Source organism: Gobius niger (assembly GCF_951799975.1).
Source record: "Gobius niger genome assembly, chromosome: 11".
In the NCBI taxonomy this organism is placed as follows: domain Eukaryota; kingdom Metazoa; phylum Chordata; class Actinopteri; order Gobiiformes; family Gobiidae; genus Gobius; species Gobius niger.
In genome coordinates this window covers 6073637-6095746 of record NC_136862.1, presented here as the reverse complement: position 1 = coordinate 6095746, position 22110 = coordinate 6073637, and the positions used below count along the sequence as shown (strand labels likewise).

General features: G+C 40.2%; 1 protein-coding gene across 1 annotated transcript in view; it reads left to right on the top strand.

Moving 5' to 3' along the window:
- Nucleotides 1-22110, top strand: part of LOC306969876 (homeobox protein PKNOX2-like) — a 226586-nt gene that overhangs the window by 185303 nt on the left and 19173 nt on the right. The window contains exons 5-8 of the mRNA XM_079565652.1: nucleotides 4845-5016; nucleotides 15213-15398; nucleotides 15609-15744; nucleotides 18172-18269. Of these exons, the coding sequence (XP_079421778.1) occupies nucleotides 4845-5016; nucleotides 15213-15398; nucleotides 15609-15744; nucleotides 18172-18269 (592 nt within the window). The remainder of the gene's footprint in view (nucleotides 1-4844; nucleotides 5017-15212; nucleotides 15399-15608; nucleotides 15745-18171; nucleotides 18270-22110) is intronic.

The following is a 22110-nucleotide window of genomic DNA, read 5'->3' as shown; positions in this document are numbered from 1 at the left end:
CATTAGGACTGCAGCACATACACACCGGGCACTGCAGCCTCAGCGTCATTAGTTCGCCTCCCTGCTCCTTCGTCCTCGCTCTTCACCTCCTCTGCATTTCGACCCTTCCTTCAGCCCGTCAGACGACACACACCCTTTCATCATGATGTCTCCTTAGTCCGTCCAAACTTGTCTTAAATAACGGCAAACTCCTGTCCCTCTTCCTCGCCGGAGCAGACGGCAGATAAAACAATAATCGCGTCCCGTCCGTGCATTGTCACACTGTCGTCTCCCTCTCGGATTTCACGGGCGCTGCTTGTGACGGCAGCTGCTTTCCTCGGAGCGGAAATGCTCAGTGATTTGGCATGGGCCCGGTGCAGCGGTGCCTTATGGATCATTGCACGGTTTATCTGCAGGATCTTATGTGCTTGACATTCCCTATAAAAGGCAGATGGGAACAATGGAGGTGACGGCGTGGAGCCCAGCGCCGCCGTTGGACCATGTCCCACCCACTTAAAGATCGTTTTTTTCCCCCCCTCTGATCTGCAGCAGCTCCAGCGTGTCCTTTAGGGAATGTCAGCCTATTAAAAGTACACACAGGCGAGGAGTGCCGTGGAGTGCGGCCGCTAACAACTCTTAAATTCGCTCTTTAGTCGAGCTTGTAACTTTTATCCCTCTCTTAGAATGCAAACAGAGGGTGAATTAAACATGGCCGTGCATATATTCTGACAACTGCATAAAGTTGGTCCATACAGTGCGGTACAATGTGACTTTGTAAGCGTAAAACTTAAAGTGCATAAGTGTTAATCCTAGTGTTGTACCAGTGAAGCTGAAAAAAAAGTTGAAATTGTTTATTAATGGGATAAGAAGAGGGACTTTCTCATGGCCTATTGGTACAGAATGGCTGCTAGGCGTGTAAACTATTTGGAGGCCACGGTTCAGTATTTTTTTTGTACATACAGAGTATTAAAAATCCTTTTTAGAGACCCATTTATGTCTTAAAGGAACAGGCCATCGTTTCTCCATACTGAGATATGTTCTTACCTGAGCTTAGACAAGTTGATACGTACCTGTCTGGTCTTTGTGCCCGTGGAAGAGCGTGGTCGCTTCTAACATCACCCCGTTTGGAGCTGTAGGAATACACTGGGAGAGGCCAAATGCTAACAACATCTTTGGTCTTTGTGCGTGACTGAGGAGATATTTTTTTTGTCATCTCCAGAAATCAGCAACTCTCTGGATAACTAGGAAATGAGACCCTATGTCAAAAATCCTGAAATATCCCTTTAAAAATAATTATAATCATTTCTTGAGATGTATTCATATTATTAGATTATTTCTTCAATCAACTTCTTTGTCTACACACTTGATTAAGTATAAACTTGGGTTGCATTGATCCAGCTTTTTTGGTTCCGATACCGATTTTTACCGGGTTTGAGTTTCTGCCGATTACCGATATTAACGAAGAGGAGTGAGGAGGTGGAGCTGACCAGTGCAGGACACCACGCTCTGAAACAGGGACAAACCCAGGAGGCGGTGCACCGTATCAGAGGAGACTGAAGGCAGCCAGGTTTCCTCCGGGTGCTACGGTTTCCTCTACCTCCAGCACTGATTATTTTATTTCATTAGGCTACTTTAGGCTACTTTTGATTAGTTGCCGCTAGCATTAGCATTAACATTTTGCGTTGGAATCAAAAATACATTTACAACTAACTCAGCGATTGGATTCTCCAGGTTCTGCCCTTCAATGACACACAGCATGTCCATATTCACTGAAGTTTGGTTGGTGAAAGAAGTTGGTGAAAGATTCCCGATATCGTAGTATTTCCAGTATCGGCTCCGATATCCAATACCAGTTTGGATCGGGGCATCAAGTATTTAAATGGGAACTTGAAAAATCGATTGTAATTGTCATTGTAATCACAGCTCCCACTCAAAAGGCAGCTCTGATGAATTATACACCAAAATATTCCCAAGGAGCCGTCCGTCACTCAAATGGGTCAGTGGAAACATTGCTAAACATTTGTTCCACTGACCCCAAACAAATGGACCGATTCAATACTTGGCAGCACATCAACAGTTAAAATAGTTTTTGTATATCCCATGTCTAATAAGGTAATGAAATAATCCATCCATCTTCTTCCGCTTTATCTTGTATGAACATAAACCATAATATAGTTTTAAAAAATGCTTGCACTAAACATCAGAGTTTCTCAAATCTCACAGATTTACAAGTCAGCTCGGGCCGTCTCGTCTCCTCCACCATTTTCAACATTAATTCCATATGTCACATTTCGCGGCGCCCGTCTTAAGAGATTCTCCCAAGCAATGACATTTAACTTCTCCTTGCACAGAGACGGGGAACCATTTGAACAGTCGTGAGCGCCACATTATTAGTGTTTTAGCTTCAGAATGTGCTGTACACTGCAAAACCGTTCGCCCCAGAAGAGAAAGATATTTGTGTCATTATGGGACTCGGACAAAATGTCACTGACAGTTAGTTAGGATAATGTTATATAAGACGATGATTTACAGAGTCACAAAAGCCCACCTGTTGCAGCTCACACTCGTCGTACACAGTGACGCCAAAACAATGTGACAAAGACTCATCAAATACTGTTTAACCCCTTAACTCCCACCTGAACCGAGCACATTTTCTCCAGTTTGGCTTTACCCCAGTCCAAAACCTTTTGGAAAAAAGCTGTGAAAATAGCAACAAAACTGAGACGAAAACATTGATGGAAATGTGACAAAAAAAAGTGAGAAAACATTGACAAAAAAGTGACGAAAAATTGATTTAAAAAAAAGTGGCAAAAAATGTCACAAAAATGTCACAAGAAATTGACAAGAAATGGACAAAAAATGGACGAAAAATTGACAAAAATGTGACAAAAAATTGATAAAAATGTGACAAAAAATTGATAAAAATGTGACAAAAAATGACAAAAATGTGATAAAAATGTGACAAAAAAATGACAAAAAATGATTAAAAAAATGACGAAAAAATGACAAAAAAAGTGATTAAAAAAATGACAAAAATTTGATAAAAAATTGACAAAAAAGTTACAAAAATGTGATAAAAATGTGACAAAAAAATGACAAAAATGTGATGAAAAATTTACGGAAAAATGACAAAAATGTGACAAAAAATGACCAAAAAAATGACAAAAAAGTTACAAAAATGAGTTGAATGCCCAACAAAAAAATGATGGAAAAAATAAATCTGATGACGTGAGGAAAAAGATCCTCTCGGTTCAGGCGGGAGTTAAGAGGTTAACCTTTTTAGTTTAGTCAGATATAGAAGTTTGTCCTTTTCACAATTAATCTGAATACGAGCTGTTCCTCATAGATGTTTTGCAGTGGGCTATCGAGCTTTTTACAGAAAAATAGAGAGAAAAAAGACTGTGTTCAACTAAATCATTTGGTGCTTTAAGACATGGCAGGTGAAAACATTGATTTTTCACGCAGTGTTCAATGATTTTTGCTAGTTTTCTCCCTTAACGTCTTAGTTTTGATGCCGGAGTACAAAAAGACAAAACTCACGACGCTGTAAGATGCTTGTTTAAGACGTCTTGTCCGCGAGGGAGCTGAAGATGTATCCAGGAAGTAACTCTGACATTGCCTTTTATTTAAACCCGCATATTTATTCACAAATATTGACATTCTCCGAGATGATCCTATAATCCAAATGTGGTGTTTTCCTTTGTAGTACACGTTAACTTAACCTCTTAACTCCCGCCTGAACCGAGAGCATTTTCTCCAGTTCAGCTTTACCCAAATCCTGTAGTCCAGTGTAACACCTCATTCGAAAGCTAAGATCTACAAAACTCATCCAAATGGATCTTTTTCCTCACGTCATCAGATCATTTTTTGGGGTATTCAACTCACTTTTGTAACTTTTTGGGAAATTTTTTGTCACTTTTTGTCACATTTGTCCATTTTTGTCAAATTTTTGTCCATTTTTTCATCATTTTTCTTTTTTTTTGTCTTTTTTTTCCACTTTTTTGTTTTTTTTTCGTCATTTTTTGTTAATTTTTTGTCATTTTTTTGTTCTTTTTTGTCAATTTTTTGTCATTTTTTTGTAACATTTTTGTGACATTTTTGCCACTTTTTCATCATTCTTTTTTCCATTTTTTGTCAGTTTTTTGTCTAAGTTTTCTCACTTTTTTGTTCCTCTTTTTGTTCTGTCGCTATTTTCTCACCTTTTTTCCAGAAGCTTTTGGATTGGGGTAAAGCCAAACTGGAGAAAATGTGCTCGGTTCAGGTGGGAGTTAAGGAGTTAAAGGCCCTGTACTCAATTCGCCCCACTTTCTACCATCACATATGGAGCTGTATACACTTTATTGAGCTTAAACCACTTTACAATGTTGTTCTTTTGTCCAACATATACTGAAACACTCTGATCTGTGTCAAAGTTATAGAATCCATAAGTGCCATCCACATTTTTAACGTCTTTAAAGCGCTTATCACGGCGCACTGGATTTGTTAGCATGCCGTTGGGTAACAATGTAGGCTTGCATACTGCTTTTAGCATGTGTAATTCCTCCTGCTGCCTGCGGAAGACGCTCCAACCAAACCATAGATCCAGGTTCCCTCTGAAATTTTTGTTTTTTTCCACAAATACGCCAAAACTAAATAAAACCACACATTTGAATCTGGCTCTATCCTTTATTTTGATTTCGTAGCTGAAAATGTAGGCAATTTTTATGCACAAAAGGCCTTATTTTTGTATGAAAACCCAAACTGTCAAACTTACAATGCATTTTTTGTCATATTTATATCAGTAATGTTTCTGTTTCTGAATTTGACCTTGCGATCGTCCTGACAGCATTAATAATGAGGTCTCTCGTATCTGTGTTTCTGTCCAGGCATCCTCTGTTCCCGCTGCTGGCGCTGCTGTTTGAGAAATGTGAGCAGGCCACGCAGGGCTCCGAGTGCATCACGTCCGCCAGCTTCGACGTGGACATCGAGAACTTCGTCCACCAGCAGGAGAGAGAGCACAAGCCCTTTTTCAGCGAAGACCCCGAGCTCGACAATTTGGTAAGAATCCTGAGGACGAAAAATACACATGATCCCTGTAATGTTTAATCTTCTGATAACGATATACTTGCTGACACAGCTGTCGTACTTCCTAAACCGAGGCCGTTTAGGGACTTTAGGGCAAACTCTTTAGGCCAATCCTGCTTTCCATACCAGTACTTTAACAACACTTGGTTTTTGATACCGATACCTGAACTTTTTCCGATACTTAAACTAAAATATTTGTCATCTACAACCAGGAAACAGAACAGCAATGTGAGGACATCTCCAGTGTCAAGAAATGTGTGAAAAATGGGGAATCATTTAAGAAAAAATGGGAGGAAATAACTAAACTTTTTCTTTTGACATTTATTGTAAATCACAAAAGGTTTTGCTTGTTGTAAAACCTTTTGTGATATTACAGTTTCCATAACTAGGACTGGGCACTGATACATTGTTTTTGATACCGGTACTGCAACAATACTTGGTTTTCAATACTGATCCCTGTTACATGGTGGATGTTGTTTTTTTAGATACTGAAATATTTCTCATCTAGAACCATAAAACAGGGCAATAATGTTAACGTATTAAAAATGCTGCCCCTGGACCAACAGCATCAAAACTTGGATCTAGTTGCTTTCAATCAATCAAACTTTATTTATAAATCGCTTTTCATACCGAAAGGTATCTTTGTAATCTTTATAGATTACAACATTTAAAACAATACGCCTGGCACAACCTCCCATATATATACATTTTATATATTACGATTAAATAAATAGATTAGTCAGTTAAAAGCTAAGCTAAAAAGGTGGGTCTTGAGCTGCCCTTTAAAACATGAACGTTCTCTCCAGCCCTGAGCTCCTCCTCAGGTCGTTCCAGAGGCGAGGGCCGAGATATTGGAAAGACTCCTTTCGATACTTTTATTTTTCCGATACCAGTAGTACCTTCCGATACCTTATCAATTAAAGGGCTATTTCAAGATTTTTGACATAGGGCCTCATTTCCAAGTTATTAAAAACATTTTTGTTTTTAATTCATGCAGTCGTTATTTTTTTTAGGCTAGTGCATGTCTATGGTAACTAGTAGCCTGCATTAAAAACAGCACAAGCACAGTGCACCTGAGGAAAATCACTTTTAACACCAGACTACCCATATAAATGTCTGTGTTGACTGAATAACTTTTGTTATATAACCATTTTGCATTAAAAGAACTTATATTTGAGCAGCATCAGCTTCCTGGTTGTAATCTACGCAGTGGCGGAGTGATCTGCTCGGTTACCGGATCTACAGTAGTTTATTGAATTCACAAAGGAGCTTTCTACAAATCAGCAACGTTTGGAGGACGACCCCATGATTTTGATGAGGTTTTTTTATGCAGGCTAGTTATTATCGACATGCACTAGCCTAGCACCGCTTAACTCTTCAAATATAAGGACTGCATGAATTCAAAATATATATATCTACAGAAATCAACAACACTCTGGATAACGAGGAAATGAGGCCCTATGTCAAAAATCCTGAAATATCCGTTTAACGGCACCAGCCCTTTCCATAATATTTACTCCGATATCAATCTGGGATCGCTCTGGCTTAAATCGTTTAAGGAGTGGACTAACTTTGGTCTCTCATGTGTTACTGCAAGAATTCAGGTTGCAGGCAAAGTTAATTTGTGTAGCTCACATGATCAAATAATTACATTTTTCCATTCGTTCCTTCACAATCTCTGTTGGTTTTTTCGAAATGTGGCAGGAATCCCAGAAGTCTGCAGCTTTGACGACACAATCCCGAGCTGTAGACTTACAACTCCACTGAGCGCCTGTTTTCGTTCAATATTTTTTACTGAAGAGTGTCCCGTAATTACACTCACCGTTCAATCCCACCTTTTTGCTGTAACCCTCCCCTCCTCGCCTTTTCCCCCGCTGTAATTACACATTTTCGGAAGAGAGTGGGTGGAGTGGAAGCGTCGCAGACAAAGGAGCCAAGGAGACGAGCGAGGACATAAAAAAAGTGCACTCTTGACATTGGCGCACTTCAGGACACACGCCGACAAGTGCGGGACAGTCTATTAACCCTGCATCTGTGTGTTTTATGAGGCGCTGGCAGCGGAGTCCGTCCCAGAGGGCACTAACTCTCCACTCGGGCCTCGACTGGCTGTGATGGGCGCTTCACTGGCCCCTTGATTAAACCTGCGCTCTTTAATTAGCTGATTTATCTCGTCCCAGACAAGCACTTTTCTGTCCATCGCGCTGACCTTGATGGCTAACTTCTGTGTAACGAACGGAGTGATAAAACCCGGGATTTCCACGGTGCTAAAGACTAGGATAGCAAGATTAAAGGGGCTGCGCCGGGTTTTTTTTACACGCGGAGTAGAGGCGTGACCTCTGCACTGCGATATGTGCGACTGTAAACCCGGAAGTAATGCTGGTTTAAAACAGTCTGGTGGAGGCTAAAGGCTGTACTCGTGTTTGCATGTTCTCCCTGTGTCTGTGTAGGTTTCCTCCAGGCAGGGACGTGCACAGATAGAGCCCAGGTGGTGCTCAAGCAACTGCCCCTTTGCCCTGTGCCCTTTAAATCGCGCTTCATTCCTCCTCTGCCTCTCGAGCCGCGGCAGCGCTGACGCTTCTGATCCCAGAAGGGCAGCTGTGCGGTCCCTGTGTTTCCCCGTAAGATGGTACAGCCCATCTAAGACGCGGGAGTAAAGTAAACAAAGTAAATTCGATAACTTTATGAACGACCCAGTGCGACATGACTGGATTATTAAGGGGAAAGGAAAGGAAAGGTCCGTCGGGGCGAGGACATCAGCGCCGCGCGTCCAGACCGTGTCAGCGGTAAGAAGCCAGTCACTTTAGCGGTTCTGTTTTGTCGCGCTATAAAATGATCTTAAAATGAGCTGTATTACTCAGACTACGTCAGGGCTGAGTGTAGACCAGGGCCAGAGCAGTGTGAGCTGAGGTAAGGAGACAGAGGGGAGAGGAGGAGAGAGAGGGGTGAGGAGGTGCCTGGGTTCTGGACACTGTGCATCTGTGGGAGGATTATTGTTATTTAAGATATTTTTGACATGGACAAAGGAATGATATTGACAAACCAGATGTTTTAAGTGTAGGCTACAGTACATTTCCATTTGGCCTATTTTATTTGTATTTGTGCTAATATTAAGTGCAGAGCCTTGTGATAGTCCTACATCGTCCTCTAAAGTCGATCTAGTTTATTAATAGGTCCACATAATTGGACATTTTATGTTGCTGTGTTAATCAATGGTCTGTTAGTGTCACTAGTTACAGGTGCCCTTATGTCTTGGTTGAGCACCTGCCCCTCAAAAATGTCTGTGCACGTCACTGCCTCCAGGTACTCAGTTTTCCCTACCACTAAAATGTGTAATAGGTGAATCGTCCAGCCAGGTGTTTCTGACCACCAGCCTGGCTCCACATCTGGAGGTGGGTCCCCGGGCACTGCTCCTTACGGGTCGTCCTGGCGTCAAGGAGTGGGTTAAATGCAGAGGACAGATTTCATTGTACAATTGTATAAAGGCAAATAAAGAACCTAAGGCACCTTTAGCATCAAAAGATAAGATAATATAAGATAAAACAGCCTTTATTGATCTCACAATGGAGAAATGTACTTGTTACATTCAGCTCAGGGTGTGCAAATAGGCAGGAAATGTGAGAAAAAAAACAATCAAATGGTAAATAGTGATATCATACAGTATATAACTACCAAGGACTTTGTGGGGACAAAAAGTATAAACGGTAAATAACAAGTAAACAGACTATAACATAAAAGTTGTAGTCAGTGTTAGCAGGTTTACATCATAGTGCGAGTGGTGGATAAAGTGGCGCAGACAAGTAAATACAGGGATTATTGTGTGTTTTCTGCAAAGTAGACACAGTAAAGACTTCCCAAGCTTTTCAGGCCCCCAAAATCACAACAACTCGGGACCCCCTTTTGTAAAGTATTTACATCCATGTTGTTTTGAAACCGTTCCAATGACTGCCCCTCAGTCACTCACTGTCCATTAGAGATGCAACGATTCACTTTAGTCACAATTCGATGCGTATTTCGACATCAAGGTCACGATTTCGATTCTATTCAATACATTTAAAGCAGAACTAAGTAACTCTTGCCCCTAGAGGCCATAAGCGCCACTGCAGGGGTCGTAGCATGTTGCGTTTTTTTACTCATTAATTGTCCGAGAGAGTAAATACTACGCTGACAGAAAAGACAAAGGGAGAGAGGGACATTGTACATCCAACTACACAATGGAGATCAAATCTGTAAATACTGCTTAAGTGGCGCTAGCCCGCTGCTAGCTTTGCCCGTTAGCCTGTTAGCTTCTTCTTTGTGATTCTATTAGTGTGTATTGGTGCTCCGACCTGGTGACAGCGAAGTTCCAATTGTGGTTTTCTGGCCAGAGACACCAGGGGGAGATGAAAGACCCGCCTATCGTCCCATTAACACTTGTATTACCCCCAGGATGTATTAAGGTAAACACTTAGTACTGCTTTAATGAGCTGAAGCCCTGTCTCGTCTGCTCTACAACAGTGAGACATTGAACGTACAAGGGAAACATCATAAAATACTATCAAATACCATCATCTACAATCTTTTATTGATTCATATTGAACATATTTGCGTAGTGAAATGAAGGGCGTTCGATTAGATTTGATAATATTGATAGTATTGTTGCATCCCTACTTTCCATTATATGTTTTCTTAAACTATGTAACGATCTGTTCAAGACACCACTAATCCCTAATGGGGAAATCGCGAGAGAGGAAGAACAGCGGTCCCCAGAGAACTCACTCGAAAGTCACATGACCCTTTGTAAACATCACTTGATCACTCCGCTTCCTGAAGTCATCCCGAATGTGTTAGAAAGGTCAGGATTAAAGGGATATTTCAGGCTTTTTGACATAGGGCCTCATTTCCTAGTTATCCAGTGTTGCTGATTTCTGGAGATTTTTTTTTGGGGAATTCATGCAGTTCTTATATTTGAAGAGTTTTGTGGTGCTAGGCTAATGCAAGGCTAGCGCATTTCTATGGTATCAGCTAGCCTGCATTACAAACAGTGTGACCCGCTCCACAGTGCACCTGAGGCAAATCGCTTATAACAACAGACTAACCATATAAATGTCTGTGTCCATAGAATAATTTATGGAAAATAACTGACCTTGCATCACATGAATGATGAGGGACTATTTTCTAGCAGATCACTCCGCTCCTGCGTAGCTTATACAACCACGAAACTGATGCTGCTCAAATATAAGTTGTTTTAAATGCAAAATTGTTAAAATTATTATTATTATCGACACAGACATTTATATGGTTGTCTGGTGTTATGAGTGATTTGCCTCAGGTGCACTGTGGAGCGGGTCACACTGTTTTTAATGCAGGCTAGCTGATACCATAGAAATGCACTAGCCTGGCACTAGCCTAGCACCACAAAACTCCTCAAACACAAGAACTGCATGAATTACAAAAAAAATATCTCCAGAAATCAGCAACACTCTGGATAACTAGGAAATGAGGCCCTATGTCAAAAATCCTGAAATATCCCTTTAAGTTTGGACCACAACTAGCAATTGACACTAGCAATGAACTCACTGGGACTTTCGAGATAATAAGACATTTCTCCTCCAACCCCGGCAGCTTTTTCGTGTCTTTTTCGAGGCGAGAGCTGTAGAAGTGTTTGGTGATATCGCAAATGTGCACAGTGAGACTATAATCTAGCTTTTGAAACACAAACCGTAAATCAAACCGTGATCGCACCGGTGTCAGAAAAGCTCAGTTCCATAAAAATAAAGTGCAACATTCATCTTGCCGCTCTACTGTTTTGTAATTCTGTGCGAGTAAAGACAATTATCTGTATGAGGAAATTGCTCTGGTATTGTTTTCCCGTGAATTGTTGTAAATCAATGTCTAGTGATTGCGCTCACAAACACACCTGCGTCATGCGTCAGGAAAACAAAGCAAGACTGTCCGTATGAGACTGAATGGGATGTTTTAATCATAAAGCGTCACTGTGGCTGTTATGCATTCATTCTCCACTCGATGGGGATCAGCTGTGTATGTCGCCACAGCTGCCCTGGACTGGGGTAGTTGAGTCTCTTCCTCTATGAAGTGTCTTAGCCATGGACTCTGACTGGATGGGCTTTGAAATACCTGCTGTATAATCCATGGCGAGGACAAACACTGTAACCACCGCCAGCCCTCCAGAACAGAACCACTGGCCCCCAAGATGATTTTGAGAAATATTATTATGCAAATAAGAGATAAAATACTTACTTCTTAACTCCCACCTGAACGGATTCCATTTTCTCCAGTTTGGCTTTACCCTAATCAAAAAGCTTCTTGGGAAAAAAGCACCAAAACAGCCACAAAAAATGAGAAGAAAAAACAAGGATGTAAACTCAACAAAAAAGTGACAAAAATTCAACAAAAAAGTGACAAAAATTCTACAAAAATGTGACAAAAACTCAACAAAAAAGTGACAAAAATTCAACAAAAATGTGACAAAAATTCAACCAAAAAGTGACAAAAATTCAACAAAAATGTGACAAAAATTCTACAAAAATGTGACAAAAACTCAACAAAAAAGTGACAAAAATTCAACAAAAATGTGACAAAAATTCAACCAAAAAGTGACAAAAATTCAACAAAAATGTGACAAAAATTCAACCAAAAAGTGACAAAAATTCAACAAAAATGTGACAAAAATTCAACAAAAATGTGACAAAAACTCAACAAAAAAGTGACAAAAATTCAACAAAAATGTGACAAAAATTCAACCAAAAAGTTAACCTGGCTAACGCCAGGCTGCTGTGTGCGCTCGAATTATTTCGAACTGCACAACAGCCTGGGGACCATGGCCGACATCTCCGGTGGATTTGGGAACCAATCACAGAGCGAGGAGGGACGGCAAGACGATGACGCGCTATTCGATATATGGAAGCTTGTAGTTTATTTACGGATAATAAAAAAAAAAGTTTATTTACGGATCCAACGTGACAGCAGCAGACACGATGGTATTTTTTGATCAAGCTTTAGACCTTGTTCTAAATAGTTTATATTCAAAAGTTTACAGCGGGTACGTCATACGTCATCTCATACGATGATACGATTGGCCATGGCTACGTGCAGACGCAAGATACTTTTTTTTTTTTTTTTCGTATCGCCCAATAAACGAGTATGGACGATCGTAAACCACACCTCTCCTACGAGAAAATGAATTGGTGGTCCCCAGACTAAATATCACTTGTGATTTTAGTCTGGTGTTAGCCAGGCTACCAAAAAGTGACAAAAATTCAACAAAAATGTGACAAAAATTCAACAAAAATGTGACAAAAATTCAACAAAAATGTGACAAAAATTCAACAAAAAAGTGACAAAAATTCAACAAAAATGTGACAAAAATTCAACAAAAATGTGACAAAAATTCAACAAAAATGTGACAAAAATTCAACAAAAATGTGACAAAAACTCAACAAAAAAGTGACAAAAATTCAACAAAAATGTGACAAAAATTCAACAAAAATGTGACAAAAATTCAACAAAAATGTGACAAAAACTCAACAAAAATGTGACAAAAATTCAACAAAAATGTGACAAAAATTCAACAAAAAAGTGACAAAAATTCAACAAAAATGTGACAAAAACTCAACAAAAAAGTGACAAAAATTCAACAAAAAAGTGACAAAAATTCAACAAAAAAGTGACAAAAATTCAACAAAAATGTGACAAAAACTCAACAAAAAAGTGACAAAAATTCAACAAAAATGTGACAAAAACTCAACCAAAAAGTGACAAAAATTCAACAAAAATGTGACAAAAATTCAACAAAAATGTGACAAAAATTCAACCAAAAAGTGACAAAAATTCAACAAAAATGTGACAAAAACTCAACAAAAAAGTGACAAAAATTCAACAAAAAAGTGACAAAAATTCAACAAAAAAGTGACAAAAATTCAACAAAAATGTGACAAAAACTCAACAAAAAAGTGACAAAAATTCGACAAAAATGTGACAAAAATTCAACCAAAAAGTGACAAAAATTCAACAAAAATGTGACAAAAATTCAACAAAAATGTGACAAAAATTATACAAAAATGTGACAAAAATTCAACAAAAAAGTGACAAAAATTCAACAAAAATGTGACAAAAATTCAACAAAAATGTGACAAAAATTCAACAAAAATGTGACAAAAATTCAACAAAAATGTGACAAAAACTCAACAAAAATGTGACAAAAATTCAACAAAAAAGTGACAAAAATTCAACCAAAAAGTGACAAAAATTCAACAAAAATGTGACAAAAACTCAACAAAAAAGTGACAAAAATTCAACAAAAATGTGACAAAAATTATACAAAAATGTGACAAAAATTCAACCAAAAAGTGTCAAAAATTATACAAAAATGTGACAAAAATTCAACCAAAAATGTGACAAAAACTCAAAAATGTGACCAAAATTGAAAAAAATAAATTTCTAATGAGGTGCTACACAGGCCTATATAATAGCCAAAGAGGACAGAATGCATTTGGTTTAGGCGGGTGGTAAGAGGTTAAAGAGACTAGATGCAAATTGGTCATTTTATGCTCACTACTGCTACCTCAGGTCTTACACGTAACTGCAGTCTCTACATTAAAGGGAACAGGCCACCGTTTTTCCATACTGAGATATGTTCTCACCTGAGCTTAGACGAGTTGATGCGTACCTGTCTGGTCTTTGTGCGTGCCCTCAGTCATGCAAAAAGACCAAAGATGTTGTTCGCATTTGGCCTCTCCCAGTGTATTCCTATAGCTCCAAACGGGGGTGAAGTTAGAAGCGACCAAGCTCTTCCACGGGCACAAGACCAGACAGTTACGTATCAACTCGTCTAAGCTCGGGTAAGAACAGCCCTTCAATCAGGCCCTCAAAACATGACCAAATCCGATATGCATTGCCTAATAATGGGGAAAAACACCAATGTTTTCATTGGCATACAGAAAGGTAATGCATAACTGCTGCTATTTCGTTGCTCTTTTAAAGCGTTTAGGCATTTGCAGTCTATTTGAGAAATGTAATTTTTTATTGCCCTTGTGGAAAGTTCAAAAACCCAATGTGGCCCTTGCATCAAAAACTTTGCCCATATCTGCACTAGGTCAATATGTAAAGCATTGGTATTGGCAGAAAATGGTTCTTTACTTTGATTTACAATAGTATTTGTGTTTTGGCAATGAAGTAAATCAGTCCTCCACCACGCAAACTTACCCCTGTCCTACACCGCACCATCCCTTGCCCAAAGGGGGGGTCCAAGCAGCTCCAATCTGGGGCCACAACCAACCACAACATAAAACTTGGTCTTGTAGTCTTGTATTGTATTCCATTAGAACGGAAAGCTGATGTTAAAGAGGGGGTATTATGCTTTTTTCAATCACATAGCAACAATCTATATCACACTACAATGATGACCAAACCTTCTGTTGGTCTGTAAATGCAGTAAATTAGAATAACTGCCTTGTATAAAATTGCCCTCTCAAAATAGCTGTAGGAATGTCCTGAAATAGGCCTCTGTCTCTTTAAGAACCTCTGACCCTTTCCGACACGCCCCCTCCACACGCTGTCTGTGGCATCAGTGGGGAGGGGGTTCTGCTGAGGAGCAGTGGTCGGTTACTCGGCTGGTGACGAAAGCTCGGAGGCGTCTCCAGGAGGTGGGGGCGTTCCTAGGAGGACTCAGGCAAACCTATCCCTAAAATGGCCGCCATCAGAGTTTTTACAGATTACTCAAAAATACGTGAATGTGCCGAGGCAACACTTCAGGCATGTTTTTAATGAGGGAATGACATAAAAACATGATGTGAAGCTTGAAAAAGTCGATTTTGCATAATACCCCCTCTTTAACAAATGCTGACTAGTTTTGGCGTCAGCGTTGTATTCCATTAGAACGGAAAGCTGAGCTAAAATGTTAAGCAAAGCCATGCTAGCATATTAGCAGTTTCCATATTCCTTTGAGAATACAAACAGCTTTAACGTAGCCCCACAGCGCTTCCATAGTGGTCTGGAAGCATTTAATCGAAAGTCTCTGATACACAAACCTGTAATGGGAAACCAAACTGAACTCCTATCAAGTGTCTTCCGCCGTTCCGCTCCCAATGAAAGTCCCCTTACTAGTCCCAGAAGCTCACAGTCTAATTGCATTATCAATGACCTCCTTGTAATTGTGTTTAATTTGTTTTTAGATGGTCAAGGCCATCCAAGTGCTGCGGATCCACCTGCTGGAGCTGGAGAAAGTCAATGAACTCTGTAAGGACTTCTGTAACCGCTACATCACCTGCCTCAAGACCAAGATGCACAGTGACAACCTGCTGCGGAACGACCTGGGGGGGCCCTACTCGCCCTCGCACACCAGCCTGGGCATACCGCAGGTCAGTCACTCCCCTTACCTCACTCCGTCAGTGCAGGAAATTTATGGATTTGTGCTTTATATATGGCCATAAAGAAAGCAAAACATTTGGCTTTCCGCTACCTGTATGAACCGTGCACAACAAAAACGCTTCTAGATTTTGTGAAACCCCTCCTGTCTCGGCAGACTAGTGGTCAAAGCTGCTCACTAGTGTCTCTCTGTGATTCCCCAGGAACTAATTGCGACCTCCTCTCCACCCATGACCTCTGTCTCCAGCTCGGTGAACCCTGCAGGGATCGTGGTGCCGTCCGGGGGTCTGTCGCAGGGGGGCGTGTCCATGACCACCATCAACTCTCAAGTGGTGTCGGGTAAGACTTCAGTGCACTTTATATATTTGTAAGCACTTTGATACGCTGCTTAAGGTCAATATAGCCCTTTCTAACTACAGCGATTAAGGTGTACCAGTAAAAAAGCAGTATCTTGATGAAACTTCAGGCTGACGGTGGCAGAAACACGTGAAACAGCGGCGTGGGACTAGTTCAGCCAGAGCGCTGTTGTTTATGGTGAATGTCCCGAGTACCGAGCCCGTCGAAAAGTTACAAGAAGCCAAATATAGGTTATCAAATTATATTTTTTCGAGATAATCAGCCTTCTCTGCTTGCCCAGGCTGCTACTTCCAATTAAAAGCATACACTAGTTCAGAAAGAGTTCAAAAATCCAATGAAAGGCCATGCAAAGCAAGACTGGAAGCAAGATCATCCACGTAAGAATCGGCTGAGAGGAAAAGAGAGACACTCCTACCAAGAATTAAACTGAAATGGAGGTTTTCATTAAATATTCAGTGTGTATAAAAATGTTGAATTCAAAGTAATGGCAACACAGCAGGCTCATCATTTGTGTTGCATTAGTGATAAGGGAGTTGTATCAGTGGTTTTAGGAGCTGTAGCTCAAATAAATACATGAATCGGATCGTGAAAGGAGTTTGGAGGTTCAAATCCATTCCTATTCCTAATATAGATCTTTACCACAGATATAGAATAGAAGAGATCAATGATTAGCCATTCAGCCCCGTTCATAGTAATGATCCCGTGTGGCCTGTGAAATTAACATGGCTGCTCCTACGAAGCCTGTTCCTTAAAGCAGTACTAAGTAGCGTGTTTACCTTAATAAATCCTTTCCGTATCCCTGTGGGGGTAATACAAGTGTTAATGGGATGATTGGAGGGTCTTTCATCTCCCCCTGGTGTCTCTGGCCAGAAAACCATGCTTGCAACGTGACTGCCACCGGACCGGAGCCACCAATACACACTAATGGAATCACGAAGAAGAAGCTAACAGGCTAACGGGCAAAGCTAACTGCGGGCTAGCACCACTTTAAACAGTATTTACCAAACAATGCCACATTAACCTCTTAACTCCCACCTGGGCATGTTTTCTCCAGTTCGCCAAATTCTCCAAATGTGAGAGCTTCTTGGGGGGAAAAAAAGCATCAGAACAGTGACAACAAAATTAGAAGAAATGAGGATGAAAACGCAACAAAAAAGCGTCAAAAAGTGAAAAAAAAAAACAATAAAAATTACAAAACCTCAACAAAAAAAGAAGCAAGAAGTGACAAAGCAACAAAACAGCAGCAAAAAATATGACAAAAATGCAGCAAAAAACAAAAAAAGTGACAAAAATGCCGCCAAAAATGCAGCAAAAAAGTAACAAAAAAGTGTCAAAAATGCAGCAAAAAAGGGAAAAAATGCAGCAAAAAATTGACAAAAAAGTGACAAAAAAGTGACAAAAATGCTGGAAAAAAAAGTCACAAAAATGCTGAAAAAAGCGACAAAAATGCAGCAAAAAAGTAAGAAAAAAGTGACAAAAATGCAGCAAAAAATTGACAAAAAAGTGACAAAAATGAGATGAAAAAGGAAACATGAAAAAAAAAGGCAAAAGAGGAGAAAATGCATTTGGTTTTGGTGGGTGGTAAGAGGTTAAAACCCCATGGGCAAAAAACTGTACAATAAAAGTCGATACAGATAAATAAAATAGAAGTGCCTTGTTTAAAGTGCCTTTTTGTACAGGTGTTGGTGTTCAGGATGTTCAGGTCATCAGTTGATCTCACTCATAGTGTTGTTGAACTTAGACCTGACCGACTGCAACAACCCCCTGATCATAACAGTTCAATCCAGGCTGCAACTTTTGTTCAAGCTGTGTAGGTAAACTTAATAATTATATAATCCGTGCTGGGTAACGGAGCATAAAAGAGTCACAGAGTTCTCCAATGACTTCACTCTTACAACTCGACACTCAGAACAAAGCCCTAATGAAAGCGCTCCGTGGTTGATTGTAATTCGCCGTAGCGCCTCGTGTTTTGCGTTCAATGCAAATGCGGACGGCTAAGCGTTGGTGACGGAGGCCTCGTCTGATAGGCTCCGCTCTAATGTCAAGCCTGTACAGTGAAATGTTAATCCTGCCCTCTGGAAATCCCTTTTAACCCAAAATAAATCGATGCGCGCTCCTTTGATCACTACACTCGCGGAGGGGGCTCAAACAGACTGCGATAAGAGCGTCGTCTTGATCAAGGCTAATTAGGACGCCGCCGTAGCAAACACAACTCCCCTTCTTCTTCTTCTTCTTCTTCTTCCTTCCGCCGCTCCTCATTCGGGACATTATCCTCGCACCTTGTACTTAATCGCGCCATCTCCCAGGCTCTCTTCCCTCTTGTCTTAACGGGGGCGCTTGTGTTGTGTGCCGCTGTTGCCGCCCCGAAAGCCTCTCGACGACGCTCACCGCTGTAAATTATCCCCTCAGGTGGGACCCTGTACCAGCCCGTTGCCATGGTGACGTCACAAGGGCAAGTGCTAACGCAGGCGCTGCCTCCGGGAACCATCCAGATCCAGAACTCGCAGGTAAAAAAAACAAAAACAAAAAGAGAAGCACTTCACACACACACACACACACACCCAGAGGACTGTCACGATGATTACTATATTGACTCAGTGTTCAATATATGAAAAGGTACTTATCTGCTCAGGGTTGTTTAGAATTGAAGTAGTAGGAGTAGGAGTAGGAGTAGTAGGGTTTCCTCTGGCCATAAGGGATATTATTTGAGGAAATCACATGCTGATTGGTCATTAATTTCACATTTTAAGGCGACACTGCAGGTGAATGGGGAAAAAAATTATAATTTTCAGATATCAAATTGAAACTTTTGCTGAACATCACAAATATAGATAGGAGGAAAGAATGTATTGCAAGTTTTCAGCCATTTTATGTTTTCATATAGAAATAACGCATTTCGTGCTTAAAAATCTCCAAAATTGCTGATATTTTCAGCAACAAAATCTGTGTAATAGATAGACCCAGATTTAAATGATGGTTTTATTTTATTGACATACAGGAGCTCGTCATATAATTAGAATATCATGAAAATCATGCTATTCAACTTAAAATGTGAAACTTATGATATATATGTAGCCTTTATTTGTTATCATTTTGGTTATTGAGCTTGTAAAAACCCCAAATTAATCATCAAAATTATAACAAACAAAGGCTTGACATATGTCACTTTACACGTAATGAGTCTATATCATATTAGTTTCACATTATAATTATATAACGAGCACCTGTATTAGTCACAAAGATGTTTTTTTGGATATAACTTGTTTAGTTTTTGAATAAGCTAATCACAAGTGAAAAATAAAACTGTAAAACTAAAATTTTGCCTTGTTTTTGGGGGGTTCAACGCAAAGAAATCCAGCTAGGAATTAGATGTTTAAAAATCGCCAACTATTGTTATGTCCAAGACTGGAAAGTTTGGAGTCTGTAGGAGCTACTGAGGTGGAGTTGTCGTTGCATGACTGGAACAAAAACCTAATTTTGAGAAAACCGGCCCTAAAGTTTTGTAACGCGTGCGCATGCAAATTATCCCCAATAGATAAACTTTCAATATATTAAAAAGTACTTAGTTGCGCTGGTTGTTTAGTATTGAAGTAGTACGAAGTAGTAGTATAAGCTTCTTCAGCCATGGGTTTCCTTAGGCCCTAAGAGATACTGTATAATTTGAGCAAATGTAATGGTACAGGTTAGAATCATCACGACTAAGAAAGGATAAAATGTGTAGAAAACCATCCAAAATTAGTTACACCAAGCTTTTTACCTTGTTACAAAGTTCATCGAAAACATACCTGGAGTTGTGTTTGTTTGTGTCCCTCTCTCTTTCCTGTCAGCGTAGTATTTACTCTCCAAGACAATCAATAAGTTAAAAAAATCGTAACTTGCTACACCTGCAGTTACGCTAGGGGGAAGAGATACTTAATACTGCTTTAAGGCGAGACACGGCAGGTGAAAGTATTGATTTTTCCCGCAGTGGTCGAAGTGGAGATTTTTATCTGTTTTCCTCCCTTTACATCTTAGTTTTCATGTCATATGTGTATAAAAATGACAAAACTCGCTGCTGCGCCGTGTAGAAAATCCGTCTTTCCCGCGGGTTTTCATTCATAAATATTGACAGATTTTACATCCACGTGTCCTGCTAAGGGTCCCCGTGATGACGCTTTCACCCAAATATGGTGTTTTTCGTCCTACGAGACGCTGGAGTGGAAAAGTCGAAGAACGGGCCGCACATGCACAGTCGCTACAAAACTTCAGGGCTGGTTTTCTCTGAATGAGAGAAGCCGCACTCGGGCAGCAGGTGAGCCCTTATAGAAGCTCCCACAGACTCCAAACTTTACAGTCTTGGACTTAATAATATTTTGAAGGTTTTTGCAGAGGGATTTTTTCATATCTAATTCCTAGCCTGATTTATTCAGCTTTGAAACCAAAAAAACTGGCGGAATTTGAGTTTTTACAGATTTTTTTCACTAATGATTAGTTTATTGAAAAAACTAAACAAAATATCCAAAATCCCCCTGAAAAAATCTTAGTTACTAATATGTCAATAAAATAAAACCATAAATTTTAATCTGACTCAATTCATTATTTTGATTTCGTTGCCCAAAATATAGGCAATTTGGCCATTTTAATGCTCAAAATGCCTTATTTTTATGTGAAAACATAAAATGACAGAAAAAATGCAATACATTTTTTCTCATGTTTATATCTGTAATGTTCAGCATAAGTTTCAAATTGATATCTCTACATTTATTTATTTTCCTTATTCACCTGCAGTGTCTCGCCTTAAAGCAGGGGTCCTCAAACTACGGCCCGTGGGCCAAATCCGGCCCGCGAGATGATTTAATCCGGCCCCTGTAGAGCACAAATCCCTAAGTATGTCAAAAAAAAAGTAAGTCTCTAGCCCATTCCTGTGCGGAGTTAGGATATTTTAACTAAATAACCAGTTTACTCATTCCAGCCACTAGGGGGCAGTTTGAATAAATAAAAAATAATTCCACAGATGTCCAGCAGAGGGCACTTACATAAGAGATCAGAATATAAACACATTACAGCCACGTGGTAAATGAAGCTCACCTCCACAGAGTGTGGAGAGAATGAATAATGACTACAGTACTTTGAGAAACTTGTGAACAGGCTTGTAAAGCACAAGTGTAAGAAGTTATTACTTTGGTCACATTACATAATTATGTTTTATTTGAAAATAAAAATTAATGCAAACTAAAACAAAGTGCAAAGACTTGATTACTATTTTTGCAAACCACTACAGCGAAACAAATATGAGCCTGAATCAAGTGTTGATCTTGTGGATATAGTCAGGGGGACGACTGTGCGGGCGAGTCATCTCTACTTCACAATGAGGCATTTTGGTCTAGGTCATACAATTATATGTAATAGCCAACCTGGTCCGGCCCCCCATCAAAGTCAGGAGCAATAATGTGGCCCCAGAGAAAAAAGTCTGAGGACCCCTGCCTTAAAGCCTTTTGTGTGATACGTCCGCTTTAAACCCAGTCCGGATGACAAATGTGGATTCTTGGACACACATAAGGTTTGAGTTGTTTCTAATCATAGTAGAAAGAAAGTAGCTTCAATACTTCCTGGAGTAAATGTCATGTAAGTGCCATAAGTACCATGTTAAGTACCGCGCTATTTACATTCTCTTTCTCTGCAATTACCGCGCCGTGAAAGTTAAGCACCGCCGACTTCAAGGTCATCACTCGCAGCAATTCATCATACTTTTAATCGTCTTTTTTTTTTTTTTGCTGTGACAGACCTGCCCCCCCTCCTCCTCCTCCCCCCCCCGAACCCTCGCCACCCACCGACTCAATTTGTTATTCTTAAAAGGCTCTCTTTACATCTCCCCCGAAGCCCCCTGGGTGCCTTTTCATTGTCTCAGCCTGAGCGCCGCCCCCCCGCTGACTGACAAAATGGGAAATTGTTTATCCCTGCGCGACGCTCGTGGCCCCTTTCATGACGCCGCCAGGTCGGGCTGCCGTGCGAGGATGCGATTTTAAGACGTTTAGTTTGGATGATAAATCATGTACAGCGTTTTATTCACTCTTTCTGATGCGACTGTGGCGGGTTATGGGCAGGGAATATTGCGAGCGCATATGTTCCCTCTCTCTCTCTCTCAGAAAGGCTTTACAATGCTCAAATCCGCATCAATGCCCAGGATTGGATTTTTTTTTTTTCTTTTTATGACACAAGGACACATTTGCGGCTTTGATATTGCCGTTATTTGGAGTCGTGTCGTGGACTCAAAGGGCATCTTTAGCGGTGGCTCTCCGGTCCTGTGCTGTATCATTACGCTGGAGTGTTTGATTGTCGCGGAAATGGCTGACCCCGGTGTCGCTCTTA